This window comes from Anastrepha ludens, chromosome 3 (genome assembly GCF_028408465.1).
Source record: "Anastrepha ludens isolate Willacy chromosome 3, idAnaLude1.1, whole genome shotgun sequence".
Taxonomy (NCBI): domain Eukaryota; kingdom Metazoa; phylum Arthropoda; class Insecta; order Diptera; family Tephritidae; genus Anastrepha; species Anastrepha ludens.
In genome coordinates this window covers 87,326,417-87,349,365 of record NC_071499.1, presented here as the reverse complement: position 1 = coordinate 87,349,365, position 22,949 = coordinate 87,326,417, and the positions used below count along the sequence as shown (strand labels likewise).

Below are 22,949 nucleotides of genomic sequence, written 5' to 3'. Positions count from 1 at the left end.
AAGCGTGGACGTCAGCCAGTCCCCAGAAAAGGCAACGCGAGTCGAGTTGAAGATATATTATACCGATTTGACCAATGGATTAAATAGGTATGTATTCGAGAGATAAAGTAAAACCTTCAAAGCAAATAAAACAATAAAATTGTAATAATAACTGAAGAGACAATCGCAATAAAAATCAGCATAATTCGACGGTGATGTTTGCGATTGTGTTGTTGGGAGATTACTTCTTCCTTCGTTTGCATTTATTTATGAATTTTATTTTATTCCTTTATTCATTTTGCGAACGATTAAATATGAAACGTCAACAGTGGGAATCGTGATTTTTTGACTATTCAATGGAACAATGCACAATATTGAGTGGATTAAAAATAGATTGTTGGCATAAAATATTATGCTCTCAATTGTTAAATATATGTACGAGTACGTATACACCCATTGTTGCAAAGGTACTTTATGGTATCGTTTGGATCCCTACGTATCAGTTTAGGGCATGTGTAGGGATTGACTTTGATTTTCTATATCGAGAGGAACTATTGTTGAAGATGTTTGTGTTTTGATAGATTTGTGAGTAAAATTGCGATAGAGCACACACAGTTATGAAAGTGAGATATATTAAACAACGTACATGATTGTTTCGTCTAGGTCATGATCGTCGCTTCGAATCCCACCATGGTTGAATTTTGGTATCGGTCGAGCCTCACCCTTATACGTCAATCAAATATAAACCGATATTTTTTATGAGAAGCTTTTTCATGGCAGAAATGCACACGGAGGTTTGCCATTGTCTGCCGAAAGCTGCAACAAGAGCTGTCAAAGTAAGCGGCATGTTAAGTAAGCTCATGGCAAACCGTGGAGGTCCAACACAGAACAAGCGAAAACTTTTAATGCTCACGACGAACTCGATTCTTTTATACGGATTCGAAATATGGGCACATTCGCTAAGGGTACAATGCCGACGGAAAACTCTGCAATCTGTGCAACGTACCCGCGCTCTCAGAGTGGCTTCGTCATACAGAAAAGTATCTGAAGCAGCGGTTTTAGTTATCAGCGGCACCACCCCTATAGATATTCTAGCACAAGAGCGAAAACGGAGATGGGAGGCAAAAATCACAGGAATTCCAGTACCACGCTTCTCCGATATTAGAGTTCAAACGCTCACACTTTGGCAGGCAAGATGGAACTCTGAACGGTACGGTAGATGGACCCGATCTAAAAAAGTGAGTAGAAAGAGAGCACGGTGAGGTTAACGATTACCTCACATAATTTTTGTCCGGAAATGGATCCTTTCGCAAGTATTTGTGGCGAATGGGAAAAGTGAGCCTACCAAACTGCATATGATGATGCGGAGCACACTTTCTTTAAATGCGAGAGGTGGAACATAGAGAGAACAGGTCTGCAACGAACTATATAAATGATGATAGACGAAGAAAAATGGAAAGCCGTCGCAAATTTCGTGGAGGATATTATCCGAAAAAAGAAGCGTGAAACGGAAAGTAGTGCTGAAGAGCATTGAACATAGGTTTCTCAAAACAGGCGACCCTGGACGTAGGGTGAGTAAGTAAGTGCCCTTCTTAGGACGCCGTTTTGGCCCTCTAGCTCGAAGCAATGCGGAAGCAGTCCCGGGATGGAGGAAAAAATCGAAAAGAAAAGGAGGGATATTTTTAATGGAATCACCACAAACTATATGGTGCGAAGGCATTTTTAACCCAACCTCACCGCCAAAAAAAAATATTGCCTGCCGAGGGGCGACCGCTATTAGAAACAACTTTTTCTTTATTTTGTTCTTCCACCGAGATTCGAACCTACGTTCACTCGGAATTCCGAATGGTAGTCATGCACCAACCCATTCGGCTATGGCGGCTGCCTGTATTATCATACTTATTACATATTAAAGGCATACATTTGCCTTGTACGTAGTAAAAATAAATTTCTACCCTCCTCTCTAGAACATCTGCTGAATTATTAAAATGAAAAGAAATTATATTATATGGGTAAGTCGCCTAGAGAGATACTATGGATGGATACTAATTTTGTCAATAGATCTTAATTTTTCACCTTTAAACTGGAATATTTCGATAATGTCAAGTGCTGGTGCTATTTCGGGGTCAGAATCGACTCAAGCATGTCAAGTACCATTGGAAAGTATAGCCTGGTTTTTATTTCAAAATTTGTGTCGGCATGTGTAATCGAAGTTATAGAGTATTAAATAATCCATCATCAAAAAGTTAACAAATCTCTCGCTAGTTATAGGATGGTGGCCAATTACAATTCTGTTCTTGGTCCTTCTAGTGATGTCTGACGCCATCTGACATTTCCATTGGCAAATGTGACATATTTCACCATAAAAACATTCAGAACATTTCAATGTGTGATCCATATTATTGTTGTTTGCAGTAGCTTTAAAAACTCATCTCGCCAAAAAACTGGAAGTAAACATTTTTATGTGAATACCTCGATTAACTTAAATACTCATACGGCGAGAAAGCACCATAAAAATGGTACAATTAATCTTCTCGTAGCCGCTCTGCGCTCACTGACGAAAAGTGACACTGACAGTGTCTCGCGTTCCTCGCAATTTAAAAAGCGCCCTTGAAATGTGATTGGGCAAAGTGCTTCGAAAATTCGTTCAAATGAATGAAAATGTGTACTGATCATCTTGGAGAATATTTTGAAAAACAACAAACCCGTTTTTAACCACCAACGTTAATTTTTCCTTTGTTAGAGATATATGTAAATAGCAACCTTCGTAACTAATTACATTGCCTTGATTAGAATAAAGCAACGGACCACTTTTCGTTAACGTTTCGCAATTCATCACCAATTTGGCGACAGAGCGTTAATGTTGTATATTTTTAGGAGTAATTGTTACGAAAGGGTGATTTTTTAGCTATTATATTTTTAAACAGTGGTTTAAACAGCTGACGCACGTTTTGTGTTTTGTTTCACTGTCAAACATCTTCAGTTTGGTCTATAATTTAACCATGAATCGTCTTAGAAACGAAAAACGCTTGCAAATCATTGATTTTTATAATAAAAATGCGTGTTCTGTTAAGAAAGTTTATCGCGCGCTTCTTCCATTTTATGGTCAGTTTACTCGACCCACTGAAGCGGCTATTCGAGCTTTTGTGACTAAATTTAGAACCAAATTTACATTATTGTACATCAAACCACCAACTCGCTTACGTAGAGTGCGAACTGAAGAAAACATCGCAGCTGTATCGGTCGGTGTTAATAATGACCATCAAGTATCGATTCGTCGGCGTTCGCAGCAATTGGGCCTCTGTTACTCAACAACGTGGAAAATTTTGCAAAAGGATTTAGGTGTGAAGCCTTTCAAAATACAGCTGGTGCACAAATTGAAGCCGAACGACCTACCGCAACGCAGAATTTTTGGTGAATGGGCTTATGGGCTGGAGGTATCAATGGACCGTACTTCTTCAAAGATGCTATAAATCGTAACGTAACTGTGAATGGTGAGCGCTACCGGGAAATGATCTCCTACTTGTTTTTTTACCCAAAATGCAAGAGCTTGACTTGATTGACATGTGGTTTCAGCAAGACGGTGCCACATGCCACACTGCACGCGTAACAATGGACTTGTTGAGAGGCGAGTTCGGTGAACATTTTATTTCACGTTCGGGACCTGTCAATTGGCCACCCAGATCGTGCGATATAACGCCTTTAGTTAATTTTTTGTGGGGCTCTGTTAAAGCTCATGTCTATTCAGACAAGCCTGCATCAATTAACGCATTGGAAGACAACATTAAAGCATTTATATGTGAAATACCGGTTGAAACATTGGAAAGAGTATGCCAAAATTGGACTAAGCGGATGGACCATTTGAAGCGCAGTCGCGGTCAACATTTGCATGAAATAATCTTCAAACATTAAATTATATGGACTGTACTATCGATTTAAATAAAAATTTCACGCATTTTTCTGAATTTTACGTGTGTTTTTTTGAAAAACTTTCCTAGAAAAAATCACCCCTTTTCAAATAAATTTATAATAATATTAATTCTACTCTTTTACTGCCTACAGCTGCTTTTTATTCTTTAATACACATTTACATGCACAGCCTTTCATGATAACCTATTTAGACTATCATAGATTTTCAATTTATGTGTGTAATGGAAAATTCTCATTTAAAATGTTCTAATTAATAGGAACAGTCTATGAAATTCATTTACATTCAATCTAAATGCCACATATACCAAAGACCCGTTTAGCTTTAATCACACACTTGCGGATTCAGTTACTATGCGCCTGACCTAAATAGTGCATCCACATTGACTTTCGAGTCATAAAGTTAAATTGGTGACCCTGCTGCAAAAATGTTGCAACAAAACTGCGAAACTGACCTAGAGTCATCAAATGACTAAATGAACAAATATTATGAGGCATGGATGGAGCTCCTGCACTTACCAAACGTACGTATGCCCCACATACCCCAACGTAAGGTATGCACGAGTGTACTGGAGTTAGTGCTAACCATAAACTTCAACAAAATTGAATCGATTTCGCGCTGTCAATAAATTTTTGAAGGCCACATATCGCGGAACACTCCCTTCTGCAGCGTGGACACATTCACAGCCACAGGCAATGGACAGACATCGTCGGGGTAGCATTAAAAGCGCGCAATGCGGCAGGTCATCATCACCTGACACAGCAAGTCGCTTCCTTCCTCATAGCGTGAGTCGGAAACATGAACACGCGCTGCAAATTCTTACCGCATTATGCAAGAAGGGACGCACAGGGTGGCTATCTTATAAAAATGCCACTAAAATCAAAGTTAATTGGTGATTACACGGAGAATGAATAAAACTGGAGAATTTAATAGTTACCCATACACTCACATTGCGCACTCAACGCGCCCATTTCAAAGCAGGTCAATTCACTACAAGGCGCCAATAAATTTTTGACTCACACATAAATAAGCTCGCCGTTGATGGCTATACAATTAAAAAGCGTTTAAGCTTTAATGCCAGGGATTGGGTAGAAGGAAAAATGTTGAATGTGTGAGAAGTTAAGAAATCAAGAAATCAATGCGGCAATTGGCGCACCTTAATCTGACGCGAGGCATCTACTAAACGTCAATTGTGTGCCTTAATTTGTGGCTTTTCCACCCGAGGCCACCACTAAGATTACAGTAAGACAAACAAACAAAGACAACAAAAACAACAATAAAAGTCACTATTAAAATAAAAGAAGCAATGAAAACGGTAACAAACACATGCATGTGGAAAATTGAAAAATTTGAAATGCAAACGCATGGAACTGAATTGAAAATCTGAAATCGTATATCGGTAAGTTCACAGCGCAGCCAATGTGGCCATTGTGGCAAATGTGGTAAGCGAGCGTTGATTAGGTAAGTCTTGTTGTGGCAGTTGAAAAACACAGAAAGGATTTTTAAAAGCACATAGAACTGAAACCGCGATAGAGTTGGGATATGTTTGTATGCATATAAGTAGTACAAGTGGGTCTGCCCATATACAAAGTGATGCAAAATTAAGCTTCCAATTTTCTTTTTGAATAACTTTTACTAAAGCAAAAATCATAAAAGGTTTTGAGGGATGGGAATTTTATTTTGATTTTTACGCGCTCTATTGCTTATCTCTTTGCCTACAGCTGTTTAGTTTACAAGTATGACATACGACGTCATTTGCAAAAATGATAAATCTTTCGATTGAGTGGTTAATTTTGTGCCACCTTGTACGATATAGGAAAGGATAATGGAAAAGCAATTAATGCAACCACGACTATGGGCTTAAATTTATTTAATATTTGTAGCTCCAAAGAAGATAACTTGTACTCTATCCAATCCGGTTTCCCAAACGAGCCCCAATCAGCCAATCACAAGGTGTCGCTGAAGGCATTGCTATAAGGTCACAAACAAGTTATAATCCTTAAAATTATATTTTGGAAAGAATGTTTTACGACAACGTGGGAGAAAAGGAAATACTAAACTCTTTAAGAAAAGTCTTGCTTCAAAGCTGAAAAGATTTGTGTGTTGCTCTTTTGAGCTTCAAGTGACTTTAGCACTTCGAATTTCATTAGGAATTATCCTCATCTTTGAGCCAGAGGAAAATATGGCAATTTTAGAAGAGAACCGTAACTTGGTTTGTAATGAAATGAAATTCATTTGAATACTGGAAGACTCGATTAGTATTTATGGCCCATCCATTTAGTTTTAAATAGATACAGCTAGAATTTTGATGCAATAAGGAATAATAAAAATATTCTAAAGATATGACGAGCCTTTTCTTTTGTGCGTAACTTTCATTCAGTCGCGCAATACAGACTAAGAAAGTTGATTCCAATATTAGTGTCTCCTCGGCAATCTTCACATCACTGTCTTAGAAAAACTCGACTTAAGAACCCTCTGCCGTGCTTTTAATTTTCTTTTATCTCCAAATGGACACTTAATCCATTCTCGCATATAGTTAAAGCTCAGTCATTCAGAATTTAACTTAACTTAACTTGAATGTTACTTAATTTAACTCAACTTTATTAATAATCAAATTAAAAGAAAAAATGCATGAAAAAAATTTCTTTTTAGGAAATATTAGCTTGAAAATCCATTATTTTTGCGTCACATTTTTGCGCAGATGGTGTAAACTGTTTATGGTCGATCTTTAGCTCCTGGGCGATACTACGTCTACTAAAATACCGGCCAACATCGATTATTTCTGTAATTTTATCGACATTTTCTTTAATGCCAAAAACGCCTGAACGGAATCAACGAAACCAAAATTGGGCGTAATTCCTTGTATGTTATCTGTTATAGTATCGGCACCACAATCACCATTCACAATTTCAGCGGTCTGGCTTGCATTATCGCCTTTATCAAAGAAAACCTGTGAAATGTACGGAATTTAGGTTCAGTAAATCCACACAGAGCTCGGTGCCCCAAAATGCTTAAATAAACTAAAAGCAATGAGAGGATCGTGCCAACAGTTAATTTTTTTATTTATTTATAAGCCTCTCAAAATATGTAAGAAGGCATAATTTTTGCCTTGAACAGAATGGCATCTACGAAAATAAATGTGAAAAAAAGTAAAACAAATTTAAATTATTTTATTTTATTTAGTCTTTATATAGTAAATAATTTATTTTATTTTTTCTTAATTTCTTTTATTATTTTTTGTTTTTTTTTTTTCATTTAGTTTTAATTAAGTTTATGAATAATATTTATTTTATTTTGGTTTTTTGTTTTGATTTCTGCTTCGGTAAAAAAAACAAAAAATGAAATGTGCAGTGTGCTAGAATTATGAGTTATCATATTTTATTTATTTACATTTCTTGTTTCAATTTATTTGATTTTGTTTCACTTTAGTTTATTTTAATTAATTTTATTTAGTTTTTTTTCATAATTTATAATTTATTAGTTTTTTTGTTCATTTTATTTTATTAACAATAGTTTTATTTAATTTTATGAATTCTTTATATTTTATTTTATTTAATTTTTTATTTTTTGCTTTGTTTTGTCTTCTGCTTTTGCAAAAAAAATAATGAAATTGCAGTGTGCTGGAAAATTATTGGATATTTTACGTTTTGAATTATGAGTTATTTTATTTCATTTCCTTTGTTTTAATTTATTACATTTTAATTTACTTTATTTCAGTTGTATTTATTTTACTTAATTTTTGTTTTATATAATTCATAATTTATTTTTTTATTATTTTTATTTTATTTTATTTAGTTATCTAATTTTATGAGTTTCATCTAATTTATTTGATTTTATTTTATTTTTGGTTTTGTAGTGACTTCCGCTTTGACAAAAAAATAATGAAATATGCAGTGTGCTGGAAAATTATTGAATATTTTACAATACGTTTTGAATTATGAGTTATTTTATTTCATTTCCTTTGTTTTAATTTTTTACATTTTAATTTACTTTATTTCAATTGTATTTATTTTACTTAATTTTTTTTATATAATTCATAATACATTTTTTTTATTATTTTTATTTTATTTTTTTTAGTTTTACCTAATTTTATGAGTTTTATCTATTTTATTGTGACTTCCGCTTTGACAAAAAAATAATGAAATATGCAGTTTGCTAAGAAATTATTGGGTTCAGTTGAATTATGAATTACTTTATTTTATTTCTTTGGTTATAATTCATTTCATTTTATTTTACTTTATAGTTCATAATTTATTTATCTTTATTTTTAATTGTTTACTATTTTTAATATATTTTATTTAGTTTTATTTCATTTTGTGTATTTAATTGACAGAAAAATAGAATTATGAAATATGCTGTATGCTAGAATTATGAACTATTGTAATATTTAATATTATTTTATTTAGTTTTATTTAATTTTATGAATTTTATCTATTTTATTTCATTTTAATATATTTTTTGTTTCATTTTGACTTCTGTTTTAACCAAATAATGAAGTATTAGTGTGCTAGAATTATCAGCTATTTTATTCTATTCAAATTTCGCATTTAATTTATTTAATTTTATCTTACTCTATTTTATTTTAATTACCTTTTTACATAATTTATAATTAATTTTTTTTTAATTTATTTTATTTTATTATTTCCATATCATAATTATTCATTTTACTTTACTTTACTTTATTTCATTTCTTTACTTAATTATATATATTATGTACACGCATGTCTTATTGAATTTTTCTCCTTTCGAAGTTTTTGAAAATTAAATTTTCTCACGAAGATTTCAGAAAGCATTCTTCTGAAATCCATTTACTAAATGGAACTTTTTCTCCCTGTACACATTTTTTCCAGTTTTAAAACTCACTTTTCATTCTGACACTAGCCCACCTACGGGATTTTTACTAATACTACATGTAAACAAACATTAAACGAAATCTAAAGGTATGTAAATATGTACGAGTATGCATATCATGTCGGCCGCCCGCGCTAAGTGGCTTCCGCGATCTACTCTCGCTCGCATACTCATATATACACTCATACACATATACACACATACGTTGATTCGTGCATGTTATTCGCCCACCCACTTGCCACAGGTTGATTGGCTTTACGTCGTGGCGCCCACTTGTTCCCGTTCAATGGCCAACTGCTTAGGACTTGACGTGATTTTCATGTTTCACTTTAATATTTTACGTTTAAGCTGTCGCCAAAACCAACATCACAACGATTTTTTTGTTTATTGACAGCGATGATAATGGCCAACATCTACGCTAGCAGCAAGCAAATGCACACACGTACTTACACGCATACATGCATACATAAGCAGTAAATGAACACATTAGCACACACGTCACACAGCGTCCACAAATTATCGAAACTAGTTCAGCAGTTTGATGTTGGGCAGTTATTCGGCGTTCACGAACGCAGATTATACACACATGTGTATATTTAAAAGTACGTATGTTCATATACCAGTATGATATGTAATATATATGTATTATATGGCTTTTGTATGACTAATCTTTACCAACCTAATACAACTGTCAGCGCTTTTGTCTGCCACGAATCGCTTACACTGCTACCCGTTTTGAGCCCAGGCGTTTTAGCCTCTTTCCTATTAAAACTTAAATTGCAATCATGAAACGTAAAGCGAAATAAAGCAAATAATGTCGTTAAAATTCGACTTTATTTGTCAATGCCGTAAACCCAATTTTCGCTTGCGTACTAGGTTTTTCTTTCGGCTTACAAATTAGCAAACGAGTTGTGTATTTCCGTTGATGTTTTAGTTGGCCTTATATTTAGACATTTTCGCGCTTTGCACTTTCTTTTTAAACATAATATTATAAATTTTGTATTTTATTATTTGGCTCGCCGTTTTTAACTTTTACTCACCACAATCAAGTCGTTGTCACGACTGGTGGACACTGTAGCGCCGAGCCACTGGTACGACTTTCGTTCGATAACGTCGCCATAGGTGTTCCGATGATTTCCTGTAAGATATGCAAATAGGATTAGAGATAAAATTTAACATTTTAATTTTTTCTTAATTACACTTTAAATTACATTGAAAGCGCAAGCGCAATTAAGCTTCAAATTACAAATGTATGTATGCAATTCAAAATATGTTTGTATGTGAAAAATAAATACATTTTTGTGAATTGCAAATGAATTATTTACAAATGCATTTTGGAAGTGAAAATTGACTGTAAATAAATTTGCTGTAGATTTTTTGTTGTGTTTTTACTATTAAGCGTGTTTGTGTGCGTATTATTTTATGTACAATTATATGGATTTGATGGGCATTAAGTAGCCCGAGGTATCCCTTGTTCAATTTTTGTACAAAAGACTCTCGAAGTTGTTGATTTTGTTGTTGTTATTGTCATTCTCCAAGTAAACACCTTTGTGCAACTTAAGCGTTATGGACTTTAGCTCACATTGAGCAAATTTTTTTAGCAAAAGATGAGTTTTTAATGCAAGGTTTGCATAAAAGTTGCGTGAATTCGCTCTTCAAACATTTCTCTAAGTAAATTCGCACTCAGCCTTTGAGATTAGGCGCTTCTTCCAGTTGATGTCTACGGCAATTCTCAGTCCAGCTGAATAAAATCTAACCTAAGAAGAAGCCTTCTATAGTAAGTAACTAACGAATAATTTGTTTAGGGCTTTGCGTTATATAAATGAGTTATATTACTCTGCACACTCCTTACAGAGTAGTTGCGTGAGGTGACGCGGCTTTTTAAGCTTCATCATTTCTTTCCACTCATTCCGATCGGTGAGACCTGGAGCTTTGCTATTAACATGGAGTCTCTATAATCAAACAGTACCAACTCGAAAGCAGCTATCGAGGATGGCAGAATCCTAAACAAGCTAGATTCTCAATGTGCCTCAAAGCTGTTATGACCCAATCCTCAGAAGTGTGCTGCGGATGAACTCACGAGAAAAGCGCTAAAACATCATTTATATTGAAATACAATTTTCAGTCTAAAAACCGTATTGAGACATACCCTCTTATGAGCGAAACATAATGAAGAAGAATTGGACAATACCGAGAATGTATTGTGAGAAGTATGACCAAAAGACGTTGCTGAATTCGTTGAAGAGTTTAAATTGGGCGTGAACATGTAGAAGCGGTTATAACGACGGTTATCCACTTGAAAAACTCAGTCTCTTATCAAGAAAACATTTGTTCCTGGTTTCAGATTTTGCTCCAAGATTCATTCAATGAAGCGGCCAAAACAGTTTATCTTTGCTTTCGACATTTGCGATAGGGAATTTACGCTGTCAGTTACAACTGCATCGAGCGAACGATCATTTTCTCTTTAGGAAGATTAAAAATCTATCCACGCAATAGGACTAAAGAAGCGCGATTGAAAGGACTGGCGCTATTCAATTTTCATAGAGATTGAGTAATTAAGCAGTGGTAAAGCATTGGCTATTCTAGCAAAGAAAAAAGGAAAATGGACGTGATACTCTAAAAGTATACGGTTTGTCAAAGGCGTGTCATTTTGCTTGTGTGAATGTACATTAAAAAATAATTTCACTACAAATAAAAAATATCTGCACACACGTCAATTTCAAGTCATATTTCAAATTAAAATGTAAATCCAAGTTTCAAGCTTGAAACCAATTTTCATCAAAACTTCCAACTTTTTAATCAGAATTTTTCGTTCTGTTTATAGCCCATTGTATTGTGGTACAAAAAATGGAAGCTTGAAGTAGCTCACAAATTGCTTTGATTTTTAACATTTTTGTTTTTTTTGCTGGCGGAATTGTGCATTTTCTACATGTAACAGTTCCTGCATATTGTTTTTTTTTTTTGTGAATTTCGCTAAAAGTTTATTAATTTTTTAGTCTTGAAACCTGGATTTTGTACATATAGGTTTGGTAGGAGTAAGAACTATATTTTTGTAAAAAATTATTAAAATAAATACTTGTATCCAGAGTCAGTAATGTGTAACCCAAAGACAGCCTTTATTGAAATGAAGTCAAAATCATATTTTCACGGCGAAAATTGGCAATAATTGTCAACAAGTTGCTGTGTTTTAGTTATTCAACGGGCTGAATTTACTTTATGTCGGCCTTAAGCTGCAATTAGTGGTGCCGCAACCATAACGCCATAGCCATAACCATAGCCCCAACATTACAGCATGTCATGCCATAATCATAAACAGTTGATATTGACATAGAATTAATGACAACATTTGCTGTTTTTCATAAAAACACGGATACTTTAGCACTAAGTCAACTAATTTTTCGTCATCCGTTTCTAATATCTAAATTTTGATCGCAAATATCAAAACAAATGTGAAGTATTCCGCATCTACTTACGATTACGGGAAAAACCAAAACCCAACAGATACGTACGGCTACGGTTATGCCTTGGCTATTCCCTGATTTGTATATTTAGAACGAACAGCATCAAAAGCTCTACCGAGCTCAACTATTAATATAGCTAAAACTTCATAATTTTCATATTTTCTATTAAATTTTTTATTTGTGAATTCTGAAAAATTTTCTCATTTGATTTTAGCTTTTATGGAGTTTTTGTTTAAAAAATATACAGGAGAAACTGTTTTAAGGAAGCTGCAAATATTTGAAAATATGACTAGCTTTATAAAGATGTAATAGGGATACTGCAGTCCTGCGATTTCGATTTTTTGTAGTTCTGAAAATAGCAGGATTATTATTTGCCTAAAACCCCGAGATTTTCGGGATTTGTAATTTCTTGCCAAGCATATGAATGCATATAAATGTAGGCATAAAAATCGTTTTTCACAGAAAAGTTTACTTTTTAGCAAATTCGAATATGTTGGAACATTACATAAATATGTTAAAAGTAACATTGATTTACTTAATTTATTGTAACATAGTTAATATTAGTTATGCATTATTTTCTCGCTAGGTGGCTGTAGTGATCGATATCTCGTAAAGTGTGGATCAAACGATTAAAGTGACATTTGTTCCATTCAGTTGTGAGTTACAGGGTGTTAACAATGGAAGTCAACAAAGAGAGAATTCGCTACATTTTACAGTTTTTCTTTGATAAACGCGATAATTTCACGCAAAAATAATGGATTTCTTTTTCCCCGATGTAATATTAATACTTTCCGCTTATTCCGCTTAAATTGTACGAGATTAAGAAATCCATGAACTTCTTTCAGCCAAAATACATTTGTTAACTCTTTTCATTTTTTTTTTCATCGATCTTTTTCCGACATACCTTAAACAAATTAAGTATCAGTAATTGCGTATAAATTTAACTATTGCCGTTTTTTCGTTACTAGTGAAATAAATTTAACTTTAAATAAAATACTTAAACCCCCTTTAATTGTAATAATGGAATCCCGAAAATCCCGAGATCATAAAAATCAAAAAGAATGCACGTCTCTAATGTGTATACAAAGCTTCTTGTGTACAAATATAAAAATTAAATGCTTTTTAACAGAAAAATTTTTAATTTCAATAAATATTTGCAAATAAGTGTACAAAATTTGTGTGTGCAAAAGTGCAAATAAATTTGTTTAATTACTTGTATAGTGCAAAACACCGAAAAAGCAACACACAGTCGCCAGACACTTATGTGCATACACAGGTATCCTCACTAGCATTACCTTTCAAGCGTATGAAGCATTTACTTAATCCCTCTATTTTATTTTTAATCGTATATTTCGTAGACAGGAAGGAAGAGAAAAATTTATCAGCAGTCATTAAAGGCAATAAAATCAGCGGAACTCAAAACAAAGCAAAAACCAATACGAGTAAAGTTTTACACACTTCGTTTAAAGACTTTTATTCATTTGCTGCACAGCGTTTGCGCATTTCCTTTCCGATTCGGCGACATCACGCAAAATTGACACAATCAAAAAGTTGTAGCGAATAAAGCAGTAGCTGGTGCGACTGTCAGTTTCGTCACCACTGTTCCTCTTCTTTGAGTTTTTTTTCACAGATTTTGCAATGCAAACGGCAAACGGCGATCGACGCGTGCGATTAACTATGCAATGCACGTAGTTTGCGTTACTGTCAACATGGTGTGTACACCTAATGCTCAGCCACTCAGCCATCGAATCAGTCACTCAGGTACTGTGAGCTATTTGGGTACCGGCAGCGTCTGTCCGCCAACGACCGCTTGGCGGCAATGCGACGGCAGTTTGACGTTAACGCATGCGCTCGCCCATTCATCAACCGCTGCGCCGCCCAACCTTGGCTGTGCAAAGGAGGAAGGCGCAGTTCTTGCATTAGCGCAAGTATATGAATTTATGTTTCTATATTTATAAGTTACTGTATATATTTATGCATACACATACACGAGTGTATGTGTGATCTTTTTTTTTTTTTGTTGCACGTAAGTGCTGACATTGAACGGCAATATATTGCACATTAAGCACTTAAGAAAAACAAAAACAACTACAAACGACCAAGTACGCGTAGCTGATGATGCAGATGCAACTGAAAGTGAATTAGCGCACAACACTTAGTGCCATTGCATCAGCTACTTAAGTCGAAAGCCTCAAGCCGCCGCCCCACCAAACAAAAGGCCAACGACTATTCGACCGCATCAGCTGATGTGCACTCAAGAATTTCATTAACACTTCGTCAGCTTACTAGCTATCCAGGAGGCAAGCAAAAGTCAGCAATCCGGCAACCAACCAGCCAGTTAGACAGAGCATCCGCCGGGAAAAATGTGCACATCTGTCGTGCTATGCTCCGCGCCGTCTGTCTTCCACTTTGCTTGACTCGCGGCACCAGGCACTGCACTTGAAGACAGTTGGCTGGCTGGCAGTCTGTTGGTTAGGGGAGCGGGGTGGCGCATCGTGTGTGAATTGCATGTGCAGTTGAGTGCAGCTAATAAACATGAATTTGCATTTTTATGGAGCTTTTAGTTGTATGGCGGATTGGCTTGCTGCCTTGCGCCGATTACGCGCTGATTGCGGTACAAAGTTATAGTAATGAACCGCAAGCGAAAAAATAGGAAAGGAAGAGGCACATACAAAGCATAAAGAAAATTCTAAAATCCGCAACAATAAAAAACGGGTAATAATAAAAGAAAAAAGAGAGAAGTTACAACTGCTTGCCGATCGTTTGTAGTCGCGCTGAAAAATGTGTAATCTGCAGATGAATGCACTGCACGCGATTCGATGGATGTTAACGAAGCAAATGAGCACTGTAAATACGCGGCATAGTTAACTGTTAACTTGAAGAAAAATTTGCATGTAAAAGCAACAACAAAGTTATCGACCAAGACTCGCAGCTAACGAGTATGATGAGAGGCCTGTATCTCCTTTTCACGAAGCGATAGATGAAACAACTGGTATAAATGAACATATCTAGGGAACGCGAGAGTAGAGCTGCCTTAAATTACATGTATTTGTAAGATAGTGAGTTTAAAATATACCAGTTGAATGAGGTATAACCATACTTGCTAGCGGAAAATCTTACTCGATAACTTTATTGTTTCTTTCAGTTAGTCAAGCAGAGAAGTGGTGAATAGAAGAGGACTTATATCGCTGAAAACTAGCATAACTCACTATTTTTAATGACACCAAGACTCTCTTCTGATAATAAGCAAGTTTCATAAGACCGCCTTCATACAAAGCAAATTTTGCAACTTTGCTTAATCTCTTTTGATGTTGCCCGTCGTATTCACACACGGCACTCTATTGCGTCAAGTGTTTAGTTTTTGGAATACAGTCAACAACAACATTGAGAAGAACGAGCATCACAAGTAACGAGTTAAAGCAACAGATGTGTTCCTGTATGAACGCGGTCTAACTAATACTAATTAAGTGCTTTAGGTGCTACGAACAAATATACCAACATTTATACCAGTTGCTAATGCTTGGCGATTCAAAGAGGCCTAGTACAACATATCGAACATTAAAGAAACAGTGCTTTCCCTCTTCTTTCGCAAGCGTCCCACGCTCTCTAAAATCACTCGTTACGCGTCCTTTTTAATTGTTCAAAGTAAAGTATAGAACACTGATATTCAAAGTCTCGTAGTTTTCCTAAGAAATACTGGCTAAATTAAGAACGGACCACTTACTTGTATTTTTTTATTTTAGGTTCTTTATTACCCTAAAACCATTTTCTAAGAGGGCCTATGTACCTATACACATATTTATCTAAACCCCTGAACAGTGCCGCAAAATCCTAAAGTGTAATTACAGTGATGCTCATTAAGGCGATTAAGGAACGTCCTGACACTTTAGTCAACTCAAACGAATTGTGTGAAATCGTCTATTATTAAGCTAAGTCTCGAAAGCGGTGAAGAAGAAGAGTTCCCATTCTTAAATGAGAAGTAAAAGAACCCCATTGGAATTGGTTTTTGAAGCCTAGGTTTCCCAGTTCAATGCTGGACGATTTAATATAACTGAAAATTGATGCTCACCTTATCTTATCCGGTTCCTTAGTACCTTGATTACTATTTGCAGAGCACAAAAAGATGAATTTATCGATCTGCAGTGACGCTATTTATTTTAGTAGGAATAGGTGAATCTTATTTATCTGCGAAATTTTTAGATTTTAATGGATCTAGATCAACAATGATAGATTACAAGACTGCGACATCCGTGAAAGTGTTTCCGGTTGCGACATAACAATTGAATAAACAGGAAAGAAAACGGAGTTGTAGGGAATACTCGCAGTCATACAACAGCAAAACAAACGAATATAAATGTTAAATTATTGCATCAGCAATTCACCGGATTCTGTGCAATTCATTCAGGACACTTGAGCGGTTCGCGGATGGTGCCACCTTTCGCCCTAGATTATATTTATATATGTAATTGTTGCGCACATTCTTTGTTGGGTGTTTGGCCACTACTAGAAAAAAACGTTTCTAAGTTAGGCTACTAAGTATTAAAAAAAGAGCTCACTCGGTCGAATAGTATATACAGCCTCTTTGTTTTCGCCACGGATAAATTACTTGTGAGCTTTTTTCACGATCGGAACATTCTATTTTTATAGAAAGTTCACTGACTTTTATACTGAATACTAAGATCGAGATCAGAAGTTTAGTACACCTAGCATATATATATTAAAAAATATGTTTACTACGAATTTTTTATGCCTTGAAGAAACAAGTGCTTTGTACTGGAATCAATGTTCCGAATTCGAGCTGAATAAAGTGACATTGAAATGAGCCCAATTGGAATCGGTAATCTTGTCTTGTGCCTATCACTACTCAATATCCATATTTTGATAGTCCCTGACTTTTGAGTCCACTTAATTCCACCTCAAAAATTCTACCACTGTACGCATCGCATTGCCTCAATGAATGTCGATTTCCCAGACCGCAATGCTGTGATTCGCAGCGCATCGACACGTCTTCTGATCGCACGTTCCAACCCAGCCAAGCTTCCGTCTGTATGTTTGTCCGTCCGCACGAATACAAAGTGTTGAAATTAAATTCTATTTTGCCCGTTAAGCTGGCATTGTAGGGGCAATGGTTCGGCTCTGTTTGCTGCACTTCAACAGACAGCCATAACTCCCATAGTAAAATCAACGCAACAAAACCAAGTCTGCAAACACCGAGAACGTATCGGCGTGCCGTGGACGTGTATCGACAAGATGTTCTGCATAAATTTTCTACGCACTTTATGCGAAAACTATGCAAATGCGTGCACACGTTCCGCTCCGCCTTGTTACTATGGCTTTTTAATGCTGTTTTTTTTCGATTTTTTTTTTTTTGTTTAATTTTTTATTTTTCTTGTGGCGGCACCCGCTTCTCTGAATGGCGGTGCACATGCAGCCAACCAGCAATTGCTGCATTGCCACAAAGCGTATAATTTTATTTGCGCATCCGCTGCGCTATTTTGACGGCTGTTTGCGCGATGGCAACAGCCGCACCTCGGCCACAAATTAGCGGTAGCGTTGCGGTGGTAGCGGCAGCTGCTCTGCTGTTGTTGGGGTGTTATAAATTTAACAGGGGTGTGGAGAGGCGAAGTAGAAGTTTTGGCAAGCAGTAAATAGTAGCAAACAGTCGCAGCCATTTGTTGCTCCTGCCGCGATATGTTGTTGGCTTCTGGCTGCTGCCAGTCCATTAATGGCAATGTGCAACAAATCAGCGCGCAGCAATTTCGCTGACTACTCGGATGTGCATTTATTTATGATTTGCAGTTGTTTGCAAGTGAAAAATGCATATGCACACACATACACATGCAGTCGTATGGACTGGCGTGCATACGGCAAACTGGACACAACGAATGGACTGTTGAAGCTGCTTTCAACAGCAACCAGTCGTTACGCCCAAGCAGCAGGGTCGCCGGCCACCAACCGCAGCCGCTGCCAAATGTGTGAAATGTGTCGATACTCGTAAGATCGTTGAGATACGCTTTATTGGCATTTTACCTTTAGATATCGGAAATATGTATGTAAGTAGATAAGTAAGCAGCTTGTTTGTGTGGGCAATGAACGGCGTCGTGGGCAGTGCACACGGCACGCGGTTCCGCTGCGTCGCTTTAATGCCGTGTGGGCTGTTATGGATTTTACTCTCTGATTATTTTTATGATTGAAGAAATAACATAAATCAGTTGCGTGGCTGTGTGTGCGTGAGTGTATGGCTGTGTGTGCGTGAGTGTATGAGTGTCTCTATCGCTCTGACACTAAGTGAGCGGCCCAGATCATGACCGTAGCAAATGAAGATGAAAGCTTTCAATTTCAATTTCTACCTTTCAGATTTTTCAGTTTTTATTTTTATTACGTTTTTTGTTGCCTCATTGTAAAATTTATTTTTTTTTTTTTGCTTTTACCAACATTTCTTACTACCGCTTCTATCAAAAATATGCACGAATGGGGTCGCCAACTTCCCACTATGCCATCATGCATCACCCCACTGCCAATGAAAGATGAAGATGTCTTTACCACCGTCACGTAGTAAGGTGGCGTGAAAATGTAAATTATATGATTTTATTCTTAGCCTACGCCGATGATGGCAAGCAATAAATGATTCAAAGAAAGATTCACAAATATATGTATGTATGTAAGTATGTATGTACGATCTAGTATTCTGCTCTGTAAAGAATAGACTTGATGCGCTTTCATGTCAAATTCCATGGCCGGTGGTGCAATGTGGCGTGTGTGGCATGCAACCGAATCACTTTGCGGCGTCAGCTAATTATACGCTTCGAGACAGAAAAGAAAAAAGAAAAACAAAAAACTGATGATGGCATGAAAATGACAAAGACATTACTCTGTGTTCTTCAAACGCATTAGAAATGCGCCAATTGGGACGGTTAGACATGCTGTTATTATATTCCAGCATCAAATTAGCTTTTGTGTGACTGCATAATTGGGTTACATAAATTAAATGAAAAATTACATATTTATTTATATTCATCAAAGGCAAGACATTTATGTGAGCGCTTTAATGACATCTTTTTACTCCTTAAAGTATTTTGTAATTCTTGTAATATTTTATATAAAAAATTGACACTCTTTTTTGCTCAGTTAGTTGTTGTTGTATATTTTTGTGTTTGGTTTTTAGTGATCATATTTGTCAGTATTAGATATAAAACATTATACAACATACATTTCTAAAGAGTATCAAACCCAAAGCAGACACTCGATGGAGGAATAAAGGTGCAATCAGACATGGCAAGTAAGATATTTTCTCAAATCAATCGCTCAATGAGAATCTGCTTTTATGATCCGATAGGAATATCAGAAAGCGAAACGATTTGGGCAGGTACTTTGAACTTGGTACCCTGGAACTGCCAAGTTTTCCTTTTTCTAGGCCGTTCTGTACTATTCGCGAGTTACGTGTGACAGTTTTGCCGAATTACAGTGAGAAACGAGAGCTAAAATAAAAAAAAAACAATTACTCAGACACATGCACTCATATTTCTTTTAAGCCAGGTTTTCATTGTTTGCACGATTTACTGAAAAATATGCAACATCAACTGACGAACTATGCAAAGTACTTTAACATCAGTGACGCTCCTCTTTCTACTGCGTTATTGGCCACAAACGCGCACGAGTAGGAACATTAGGATCCTTCGCTGTTCTTTAAAAATAAAATTAGACTGTTTTCCATAGAAATTACAAAATTTATTACATATGTATATGTGAAGACTTCTCAAGAAATTTTGCGAGTGAATAACGATTCCCCGGAAAAATCAGGCTTAAAAAACTTTATGCAGTGCTGTATCAGGAATAAAATTAACGATGACTAAAAATGTTAAATTCGTGTTTTATTTAAAAAAATTTTTTAATTAAATATTACACCTCTGAAAGCACGAACTTTAAAAATGAACATTCTATCAATAGAATGTGTCAGTCTGACAGGAAATGTGATTCAAAAAACGATTTAGCAGCCAAGTTAGGGACAGAAACGTCTTGCAGTGGAAGTGTGAATCTCTTCAATTGCAATGCGGTGCAATGCACAGTAAATTTATAAACAAAAACAGTTTTACATAGACAGTTTCAGTAACAAAATTTCAACGAGCGGATGTGATATTAAAATATACCGGAAAGACTCGTCCAATCGACTAAAGCGGCAGAAAAATAGGTGATGCAAATACTGAGTAAGCGACCAATAAAAACAAGACCTCAGATTTAATGTGCAGACCTCAGAGTTAATTTGCACAATTTGTTGTACTTATGCATATAATTTTTTTTTTTTTTGTGTTCAGCCGAAAGCCTCCGATGCTAGCGCTGCACTACTTTTAGTTTGTATAATAATTTTATTGATATGTAAACCTTTATAAAATAAAATAAAAAAAATAAATAAATTTGTTATGTATTATTTTGTTTTGTAGTCATGGCTGAAAAATTCTCAAATACAAATAGTTTTAGCTTACTTTTTTTCACATTACGGTTGTATGTGGCAGCGTAAATGAAGAATGATGAGAGAAGTCCATTTAGCCATGTATGTCCGCCATCCGTCCGTCCGTAAGCACTATAAGTCGAGCAAAAACTAGCCCCATCAGTCTACATCATCAGGGCCACAAGATATAACTCTCATTGACGATGAGTTTTTTTAAGCAAAAACAGCTCGCGCAATTTAATTTTACTAAAATGTGCGCAAGTTCGATTCGAGCCAAATTTAACCTTTCTTTCTAATTTTTTTTTGCGTTTCAACTCAAATTGTAGGTGAACATTTCTACTGAGAAGTCCATTGGGGCTATAAAGTTAATTGCTAATAAAAAAAGTTTTTAATTGATATAATCTAAATATTATAAACACTTTCGTAAAGAACTGACAAGAAAAGGCGTACTCAGTTGCCATGATTAGAAAAATGTCAAGTATCGAGCTAAAAACTGAAAGTCTTTTATAGTACTTACTCCCTCTTTAATATTTTCATCACCATGAAAATAGGGATTGTATTCCTATGAAAACTAGACATAATATTTTCTTATCATCCTCTAGCGATTACTATAATCCTAAACATTTGAAAGTCGTAGTCTTTATCGTCCAGCTCTGTACGTTGCCGTGAAATATTCTTCCGTTTCTCATAACACAATGGCTGTCAAAAATTAACTACCCAGCCAATATGTCCGTTACATCCTCAACCCCTTATGTGCATCTCTCAGTTGTAATTTTCGTGTCTTTATTGAGTAATTCTTTTTCTACACCTTTGTAATAAAGCAATTACACTTTCTCATGGGTTTAACTGGTGTCACTTTTATTATGTGAGAATTCTAAAATTCTTTTCCTTCCCATCCCTAAGTTATTTAAGAAATAATAATTTTTTATAAAAAAAATATTTAGTTAACATTTTTTATGAAATTTTTTTTTTACACTTTTCTTTTTCATTTATAGCTTTTTTAATTTATATAATTTTTTTAAATTTAAATATTTATCTAGTTTTCTTCTTTTCTTTTATTTAAAAAAAAAATGTTTTTTCCAGTTTTCATGTTTGAGCATTTGAATAAAACGTTTTTTGTGAGTAAAAGGCATTATTATAAATATTTGTAATTTAGCGCTTGATTTTCCAAAAAAAAAAATGCAAATGCAGCAAAATGCTATTTTTCATTGCTTTTTAAAATTTTCATCAAGAATTGTTAATATTTTTTAGAAGAAAAAAAACGACAGTCCTTGAATAGATTTTATCTGAGTTTTTGAAACCACTTTTTCATTTTCTTTGCAATCAAAGGCTGATAAGTTATCGATGCACGAAGATAAAATGATTCTTCTTGATTCAAGGTCCGATATTTTAGCAAGAAGTGGTCGTATCCGAGGCTTATAAAAAACCAAATTGAAGTAAGTTATCTGTTCCTTACAAAAGTTTTGTCGAAAAGTGTTCCCAAGTACGTGAGCCCAACATAGAAACCAAAGGCGACACAAAAGTTGATTCGCTCACATCACTTCTTATGCTTCCATGATACCCGCTGTTTGGAAATCTTTGTCATCAAAATGTCTCAAAACTAGAGTCTAAAAGCTTCACACTTATATTTTTACAACTCCCGCGACTATTTTTAACTGAGATATATGTAAGTGTTTTAAAAATCGGTCAAAATTTGAACATTTTTTCATCCCTTAATTTTTTCCACTGAATTATTTGAAGAATGAAAAATAAGTAAAAACCGAACATATCTTTAATTTATTACAATATAAAGGAGCCTAATTGATGTCGAAAGCCCCCCGTCAAATTCAGGTATATGGCATAAAACATAGCGGTCGCCGTAGCCGACTGTGTTGGTGCATAACTATCATTCGGAAGTGCACAGATTCGAAACCCCGGGAACGAATCACAAATTGATAGAAGCGATTTATTTCCGAGTGTATTTCTGCTATGAAAAAGCTCTTCACCAAAAAACCATCTCCAGTTTGAAGTCGGCTTAAAACTACAAGTCCTTCCATTACTGGAACAACATCAAGGCGCACACGACAACTAGGCGCGGGAGCTCAGCCAAACTCCCAAACGTGGTGTGAACGCCAATTATTTATGTGCATGGCATACAATTTCCCGAGCTCCTGTACAAAAAGCAGATAGCGCTTCTTATTTTTCTACTAACTACACAATATCGCTATTGGAAACTTTTCACAAGTAATTTTTATTTTCTGTAGGGTCTAAGAATATTATTTATGGTTAAACTGCTCTGTTTTGC

The 22,949-nt window shown here is 35.4% G+C and overlaps 1 protein-coding gene across 7 annotated transcripts in view; it reads right to left on the bottom strand.

Annotated features, from left to right (window-relative positions):
- LOC128858392 (integrin alpha-PS2) overlaps positions 1–22,949 on the bottom strand; it is a 135,841-nt gene that overhangs the window by 46,102 nt on the left and 66,790 nt on the right. For all 7 annotated transcript variants that reach the window (XM_054094633.1, XM_054094632.1, XM_054094631.1 and 4 more), the window contains exon 4: positions 9,799–9,896. In XM_054094633.1, the coding sequence (XP_053950608.1) occupies positions 9,799–9,896 (98 nt within the window). The remainder of the gene's footprint in view (positions 1–9,798; positions 9,897–22,949) is intronic.